We start from the raw sequence: 8310 nt of genomic DNA, 5'->3' as shown, positions 1-8310 counted from the left end.
CAGGGGCTGCTCGTAACACCACACGGTCCCGCAGGGACAGGTACCGGCAAGAGGATCACCCTCGAAGGGCCGCGATCTGCTCAACCCCTGTACGACGCATCCATTCCACACAGGCAGCAAGCTCCAAGCGGTTTTATTCTAAATTAAAAATAAAGTTCTGGAACAAAGCAAGTTGTTTCTGAGGCATTCAGAGCCAGAAATAACGTTTTCAGCAATTTTTCTTATCAGCATCGATTCTCTGATTTCCTTCAAGTGAGCACAACGCTATACAAATCAGGAATTTTACTCACGTACGACTACTCAAACGCCACTCTGCACAGACATTCAGAAATAGACACTGTGTCCCTGAACAACCCCTTTATTTAATAAAGGTAGCACAGCTCTTCCTCTGCCTGCCAAAATTTTGTGAAAGGCCAAGAGTTAGACTAACAGTACAACGAACCAATAAATTAAAAATGTAATGAAATAAAGTTCTCTAGAGCTGCATATTGGCTGACTGAACAAATGGGGAAGAGGGGCAATGTTGTGTGAGGGCAGCTCATGCTTCAGCTTTTGCTTCTTCCTGGACAAGGTTATTTCAAAATCTGGAAGTCCTTGTGCTCCAGCGCCGTGATCTTCTTCTCATTGCTGAACTCTGCCTGGCTGATGCGGGACTGGGGGCTTCCTACCTTCCTGAGCCATTCCTGCAGCTCCCGTACCCTGGCCGGTGGACCCTGAATTTGTCCTTGCACGGTGCCGTGGCTAGTATTTTGGACCCAGCCAACGAGTCCTAGCCTCTTAGCCTCCCCCTGAGGAGACAATGCAGAGCAAAATGAGATTAATCCAAACAGTAAGAGAGCTACAGAATGACATTCGCATACAGGAGTGCACTTTATAGGTAAGACACAGACCTCCAAGGAAGTTCCTACGGCTCAGGCAGCAGGAGAGCAGCAGAGGATTCACCCGACTATTCATAAACATTCTTTCACGCGAAAAACCGGGGCTGAAACGCGGTTTTCAGCCGTGCTTACATAACGCGGCACAGGCCGCCAGCAGCCCTGAGAGACGACAGCCCCCATTCAGACGCGGCAGGAGCCGTGGCCGCCATCCAGCCCGCCCGTGGCTCAGCCCCACCGAGGCGCCCACAGGAACCGCCGCAGCCCCGGCGGCGCTAACGGAAAGCGCCACGCACTGCAGCCGGCAGGCCGCCCCTCAGGAAGGGGCACGCCGCGGGACCGCGCCCCGCACCTGGGTGTACTTGCGGAAGAAAACGCCCTGCACCCTGCCGGACACCTCGTAGTCCACCGAGACCAGGCCCTCGCCCTCCGCCATGGCGCCGCCGCCCCCTCCTCCTCCTCCTCCTCCCCGGGCTGCCGCCGCCGCCGCACACCCCGCTGCGCCTGCGCGGCGCGGCTCGGTTCGCGCTGGGGGCGTGGCCGTGCCCGCGCCTGGGGCCAATGAAGAGCCAGGACCCGCGAGCGGCCGGTCCCTCGTTAACCGCCTCATGAATAATGAATATAGACTCGCCCTCCGGCCAATCGCCCCTACCCGGCCATAGAGGTGGGGTCCTCCAGAGAGCGGAGTGGAAGGGGAGCGTGGCGGAGCAACCATCGAGAGGCCGCTCACCGGCGAGAGCGGCGCAGGAACTGGCCTTCGCGTGCCTGTCTCCAGGCAACAGCCGTCAACACGGCGGCCGGGGCGGCGGCGGGCAGAGCTCCGCGCAGAGCTCCGGGCTGCCCCGGGGCGAGGGCGGAGAGCAGCAGCAGCAGCAGCAGCAGCAGCAGCAGGAGATGCCGGGTCTCTCGGGCGATGGGAGACCGATAAGCGAAACGGGTGGCGACGCAGCTTGCCGAGGAGGCCGGGCAGAGCGCCGGCCGCAGCCCCGCAGGTAACCCCGCTCGCCCCGCGGGGCCGGCCTGCGGCGTGGGTACCTGGCACGCTCCAGGGGATGTGGTAGAACGAGCCACGGGAAGATTGTACGGAGCTTTACCGGACGCCTGCCTGTCAGACCTGTGTGCTACACTGTCAAAACTGAAGGGACACGCTATGGGAAACACCCTGGGGGGGTATAACAATTTCTCTGGCAGTACAGCATACTTCTGCTGCCACCATGATAACACCGGGCTCAGACAGAAAGCAAAATAAAAGCATATTTTATTTCTGGCTGCATAAATGATTGGGACTGGAAGAGGCAGCATGGGAGCTCCCTAGGTGGAAGGAATGTAAAGATTTACAGATCCCAGAAAAGTTATAAAACCGTTGCTAATATTTATTATAGTCTCTCATTGTAGCCTCCAGGTGTAGACTGTTAGGAGAAAAGTTGTCCAGTTTTGGATAAGATAGTCTGTAATGACTTTGCTTCTAACCTCAGGCTCTTTCTCAGGCACTGAATGGCTTTGTTTCCACCAGTGGATTCAGTGGTGGCAGCTACTAAGCTTGTTCCCAGTTCCCAGCTGGAACACCAGAAGAACAACTATCAGCATGAACTCATACCTGACAAAGAGGAAGGTTTAAAGGATCTCTATGCCCAAAAGAGCCGAAGCTATTCATATTCTCTTTCTGCAGAAAGCAGTCAACACGGCTCCAGGCACAGAGACTTCTGTTCAGCTGGACTGCAGAGCAAGTATCTCACCAGCCAGACCAAGACTCTGCCAGCTAAATCAGTAGCTGTACAGAAAGAAGGAGTGGATCGTGCCCATCCCCTGAAACCAATCCTTCACCACAAGGGTGTGAGTGTTCCAGTGGTCAACACAGCACAGCCGAGAAGTTCCCCATACATGGAGGAAGGTCCAAATAGTAGGCCTAGCTCAATGAGCAAAGGGAAGCCTCCAGCAGGGAGGTCTCAGCTGGTTGCAGTGCTCTCTCCTTGGACAGCAGAGCCTAAACAGTCAGCCTCCCATCTATACAGGAGAGAGCTGGCCTACATCCTCAAGTTGGAGGCAGATGGACGGAACCTGGAAGAGGAAATTCAAAAGAAAGAGGCCCTCCTCAGAGAGAAGCTGAGGAGAACAAAGGAGGAGCTTCGCAGGATTCAAAGAGAGAAGGAGCTTGTTGAGGCAGAGGAAAGAAGAGACAAAGTGGAGAAGACCCATGAGGGAAAAGCTGCAAGGCACCCTGAAGAGAAAACATTCAGAGTTGCAGTCAGGCCAGGTGATGGGGTCTTTGGCAGGGTGCAGTCTGCAGAGGCCACTGTTCCCAAGCCTGGCACCACTCTCTACCCCCAAGAGCTGGCTATGGGGAAACTCAAGAAGGAGCGGTTGGTGGCCAGCAACAGCAAAATTCGAGACCACAAGCCCATGGAGCATTTAGCATCTTGTTCAAAGCTGGGCCCAAAATGCAGCCCTTCTCCCTCTGCCGTCTCAGACCGAGAGTATGGTGACCACCCGTCTGCAGAGGTGCTGTACATGCAGGCTGCCAGCGCTGTGGAGCAGGGGGGGCTCAGACAGTGCAGCTTCTGCGGACGTAAGTTTCTCAGCACCAGGCTTGAGAAGCACACAGGTATCTGCAGCAAGAGCCAAGGCTCCAAGAGGAAAGCATTTGACTCCAGCAAGGCCAGAGCTAGGGGCACAGAACTGGAAGAGTATCAGCAGTGGAAGAGCTCAGAGAGGCCTCAGGTAACATGCAGTCCCTTTGCCTCCCTCAATCCACATCTACTACTTATGTTCCTTCCACCCCAACATCTAATTCCAAGTGAGATGTGAGCACCTTCACGCGTACATGGGGCTAAGGGATACAATCCAGCTATTGTCTTGAAAGGTTCTTGCCATGGATAAATAGATCCATTTAAAATCTAATAAGTGGGTGGCAGGGGTCCTAACTGACTTGTCTTTGTAATGTGTCAAGGGTGTACTCCTGGAGAAACTCACTCCTTGCATAGTCAGGATGCTCAGGGTTCAGACTGGGTCTGCTGCAGTAAAGCTCTGCAACATCAGAGGCTGCAGGGAACTGACTGAAAATCCAGGTAGTGACACAGGCTGTTAAAACTAAGGCAGTGGAAACATGCAGCTCTGTTCCTGCAAAGCAGCTATAGCAACCCTCTGCAGTTCCTTGGCCCTACTGTTTGCTTTTCTGATTGTTCTCAACCTCTTTCTAAGTGTTGATGTATCCATCAGTATTTCCTTCAAATCCCCCTTGGTGCTGGTCTTTTTGATCCCCTTCATGGGACTCAGCTTCTCAGGGACGGTTTTACATCAACAGGGAATATCCAGGGATGGGTGACCTGAGTTGGACCCTGAGTGTAATATTGAGAACGGAGGCTGACGGTGGTGCCAGTTGCTCTGAGTGCCTTTCTCTTCTGCAGAATACACCACCCAGAAGGAACAACTGGAGACAGAAGCATGAGGTTTTCATCCAGACCCTGCGCCAGGCCCGCCAGGTGCAGCAAGTCCTCTCCAAAGGAGGAAAGGTGTCAGACCTGCCCCCATTGCCTCCCATTGAAAACCCAGAGTACGTTGCCTGTCCCTACTGCAGGCGCCGATTTGCTCCCCAAGCAGCTGAGAGACATATTCCCAAATGCAAAACTATCAAGAATAGACCCCCACCCCCACCGCAGAGGAGGCGCTGCTGAGGTGTCCAACTGTACCTGCTTCTGCGATTCCCTGCCCATTTTCTGCCAGGTTTCCAGCCACAGACACTTGCACTTTCCCTAGTCTCAACACTGGCTGCGAGTGTTGAGCTTGTATGTACCAGAAGTGAACAGCTCAGGATGTATAAGCAGAATACTAGAACTTGTGTACTTCGACCTGTGCCCCGGGTTGCCCTACACGGGATGCCCCTCTGGGGGCTGCTTCTCCCATCCAGTGAGCTCAACATGGAGTCTCAGTGTGGGTGTAAGGCTGTCACTGTTCCGTCAGCTGAGCGGGAAAGAAAGGCTGTTGCTACAGGTTGTCAGCAGGACAGCAGCAAGGAGCAAACCAGCCATCAGAAAGGGGCTGTTCTTCAGAATCGTATTTTGCCTGTAGGTTAGGGAGGCTCGGGCTTTTTTTTTTTTTTTTTAACAACTAGAGGTGTCTGATGTAAAAAGAGCTGCTCTCCTATAGCTCACCAGTGGCTGCAGGCTCATTTTTTTTCCTTCTCCAAAAACATAAAGTAGTGCTGTTCATGAGAAGAAGAGCTGGGCCAAACACAGCAGCATCTGCCTCGTTTGCTCTACTGCTCTGTAGGTGCAGATGTTCACCCCTGAATGTGCTAACAGTGACAGTGGTTCTGGCTGGTGTAGCATTTTTATTGTAGCTACCTACAAGAGATGGGGGATGTGAGGGGTACCTCTTTTTTTTTGCCACAGAAAGGACTCTCCATCCTTCAAAACTATTTAGCATTTAGACAAGGCATTTAGAGAAGTCAGAGGGAAGGGAGGAAGCTATGTAAGCAGTTAACTTTTTTGCAGCGAAGAGACTGCTGTGTTCTTCTGTCCTTGGTATCTGTACTAGACAACAGGATCCAGAGCTGCTGCTTGGTCGTTGCTCTTGCTCTGTCCTAGTTGTTGTAGCACTGTTCAGTTGAATAATGAAAGCAGCTATGTAGGTAGGTTTATTCCACACTTGCTCTGCAACAACCCAAGAGTTTATTTAGATACTTTTCTAGAATGCTGGTGACGATCCTGGGGCTAAATTTTACCAGCTGAAGATCTGTAACATTGCCATTTAGAAATCCAGAAAAGGAGAACCGGGAGGAGTATTATTAAAAAATTCCTCAACACAAGAAACTCAGGATCGGAAATTCAGGGGCTTAGGAAAGCTAGCAGTAGTAGCAGGCACTTAATGTTTAAGTTCATGTGCATAGAATAGCAGAGATACTCCGAACTGGCCAGGCCCTCGAGGCAACAGAACAACCATCCTAATGTGTTACCATGTAAAATAGCTGGGACTCAGAGTCAGGAAAGGGTGGAAGAAGAAATATTTAATTAAAGAATAATGCCCCACAAGATCAAAAATAGGTCATGAATAAGCTCAGACTGGAAATTAGGTTTCTAACCAGGACAGGAGCAAGGTCATGGAAAAACCTTCCAAATAGATCAGGCAACAAACTTGCATTCTTTCAAGATGGACTTAGAGAAGATCATGGAAGGGAGCATATGGCATGACTTAGAAATTAGGAGTCGTGATACAGAACATTTGTTCCTATCTCCAGGCTGCTTGTATGAAGTGTGAAGAACAGATCAACAGATCTGTGCCTCAGTGTATCCCTTTCGGGAGCTGAGAAGGAATTTCCTTCCCACGGCAACCTTCCCTCAATTCTTAACTTGGCATCTAATTTATTTTTTAATTTCCATCCAAAATGTTTAAGAACTGCTACAGTTAAAAAAACCCAAACACACCCTGCCCCCAGACAGTACACTAGGGAACTTCACATTAAAAACCCTGTTAGCTGCTTCACTCCTGTGTTCAGGATTAAATCAGCAATTAGATTCAATATAAAAACCTGGAGTTTTCCTTCAGCCCAAGTTGCTAGGGACCTCTAAAAACCAAGGCTTGCACCCTTCCTTGAGTCATCTTATTTTCATCTTAGTTACTGCGATGGTAGGGAATTATGACAAAAATATACCCCTTCTTCTGCTTTCTTCTCGAGATGTAAGGTAGTTCTTGGTGATTTTGGCCTCATACTAAAGATCTTTGTTTGTCACACTGTTAAAGGGCCTTTTGGGGGAAATAGGTGTCGTACAGACCCTTTTAGAGAATCATCTGCTTGTAATTGGTAGCAGTTCCTGCACATTTTTAAGTCAGTTATTTTTCCAGGTTCTGATTTTTAATATATTAGAGTAGTTCTGTGGTGTAAAAGTTGTTTTAAATGGTCACAGAGTGGCTTGTGTTCTCAAAGTAAGAATGACTACTTCATGTGAGAACGTTGCAACAGGAAGCAAACAAGGAACAAAAAAATTCCAGCAGCTCCTTTTGCAAGTCCTTCAGTAATATAGCAGCAGCTCAAGGGAACCTAAAAAAAGATAAAAAGCAACTAGATTAAACGGGTCAGAAGCCAAACATGAAGAAACACTCCTGCCTGCAATGGGCGGACCAGACTCCTGAAAGAAGTTGGAAAGCTTCTGCCCTATAGGTGTGGACAGAAATCCGAATCCCTTGGCACACCCTAGAAAAGCATAGAAGTCCCAGGAAGGGTCAGTACTGTACTGTGCCAGCCAGGTATGAGTGTACAAACCTAGAGAGGAGAGAAAACACAGACTTGAAACAAGGGAAAATAATCTGCTATATCCAAATTGATCGGAGAAGCAAGAGCAATGCCCTAACTTCAGAGCTTCGAACTACAGGACAGCAAGAGGTGACAAGAGGTAGGAAAAGGGTAAACTGGAAGCTTTATGCCAGCCTCCTTGAAGTAATAGAAGGGTGTAACTGAATTAAACAAAGAGTAGTTAAGAAATTAAGTACCACTGCCTGTCCTGTAATACTAACTCTGTTTCCCTTGCACCATGTTCCGTTGGCTGTTTAGTGGACCCTAAAAGTCAGCAGAGTGCAAATGGTGACGGGGGTAGACACACACAGAAAACCTTTTGATACTGTAAAATAAATCCATCTGTTGGGGACTTCTCTTAAGTGACAGGCAAATGGCTAACACACGATCAAAACTGTAGATTAAACAAAAGTTACTGAAATTAAATCACCAGGCTTCATTTGTTATCTTTGTTTCGGATCCAACCATGGGCAGTTCACTCCTCTTTGCTGAGCTATTGTTTCAGATCAGGACAGACAGCAGTATCCAGAAAGTCTCTGATAACTGGTTTAAAAGTTAGTAACAGTTTAGCCAAAGCATCAGGCTCAGCTACTGCAGTACAATCCCCCTCTCGGAGACATGCTGCATTTTCAGTATCCAGATCTCTGGTGATTTTAAGTCTTTAACCCAGCTCTGCCTCTCAAGACATTTCTCAATTTACTAAGGACCCTGATAGGAAGTTAGAAGTGACAGGCATTAAGTACAGTGTGCAGGAACAGTTGGCAGAGCAGGTGTCAGGCAGGTTCTTCCTTCTGTAGGCCTTAATGCTCAGTAGAAGCTGTTCCGAGAGAAACAGGTAGTTCTTCCCTTTGAGCCTCTCTCTTCCCATTACTCATTTCCCATTTGGCACTCAAACTGTTGAAATAAACACATGCACAAAAGCCCCCTGACGTCACTAGGAGCAGATGCAGCAGCAAGAGAAAAGAGTTGTTTTGTTGTTTGTTTGGTTGGTTCTTTTAATGAAGGGACACAGAACCTGATTTTTTTTCCCCATAGCAAAGAACGTGCAAGCCCCTTGGCCCTCTTTCTATAAGCAAAAAATATAATCAAACAACAGGATGCCACGAAGCCAGCTGACTATATGCATATTTCCCCATCTTCTCTTGGAAA

The 8310-nt window shown here is 49.3% G+C and overlaps 2 protein-coding genes across 5 annotated transcripts; one reads left to right on the top strand and one right to left on the bottom strand.

The window, feature by feature from the left end:
- Positions 1 to 118: 118 nt before the first annotated feature.
- ACYP1 (acylphosphatase 1) lies at positions 119 to 1372 on the bottom strand. Of its 3 annotated transcripts, none has more exons than XR_011324728.1 (3): positions 1228 to 1372; positions 891 to 1037; positions 599 to 788 (listed from the first exon to the last, which is right to left on the bottom strand). XR_011324728.1 is itself a non-coding variant. In XM_069783858.1 (2 exons), exons 1-2 carry the CDS (start codon positions 1309 to 1311, stop codon positions 573 to 575), a joined length of 300 nt encoding a protein of 99 aa, XP_069639959.1. In that variant the 5' UTR covers positions 1312 to 1356; the 3' UTR covers positions 119 to 572. The 3 variants fall into 3 exon arrangements, 1 of the variants encoding a protein (XP_069639959.1); XR_011324729.1 differs by having other exon boundaries at positions 1273 to 1336; XM_069783858.1 differs by lacking the exon at positions 891 to 1037 and having other exon boundaries at positions 119 to 788; positions 1228 to 1356.
- A 190-nt stretch (positions 1373 to 1562) lies between these two features.
- ZC2HC1C (zinc finger C2HC-type containing 1C) lies at positions 1563 to 8215 on the top strand. Of its 2 annotated transcripts, XM_069783851.1 has the most exons (3): positions 1563 to 1867; positions 2363 to 3593; positions 4280 to 8215. In XM_069783851.1, the coding sequence occupies exons 2-3, from the start codon at positions 2370 to 2372 to the stop codon at positions 4544 to 4546; spliced, it is 1491 nt and encodes a 496-aa protein (XP_069639952.1). In that variant the 5' UTR covers positions 1563 to 1867; positions 2363 to 2369; the 3' UTR covers positions 4547 to 8215. The 2 variants fall into 2 exon arrangements, with proteins under 2 accessions (XP_069639952.1, XP_009926855.1); XM_009928553.2 differs by having other exon boundaries at positions 1563 to 3593.
- The last annotated feature ends 95 nt before the right edge of the window (positions 8216 to 8310 follow it).

Source organism: Haliaeetus albicilla, chromosome 5 (assembly GCF_947461875.1).
Source record: "Haliaeetus albicilla chromosome 5, bHalAlb1.1, whole genome shotgun sequence".
In the NCBI taxonomy this organism is placed as follows: Eukaryota; Metazoa; Chordata; class Aves; order Accipitriformes; family Accipitridae; genus Haliaeetus; species Haliaeetus albicilla.
This window is presented reverse-complemented; position numbering and strand designations above follow the sequence as displayed.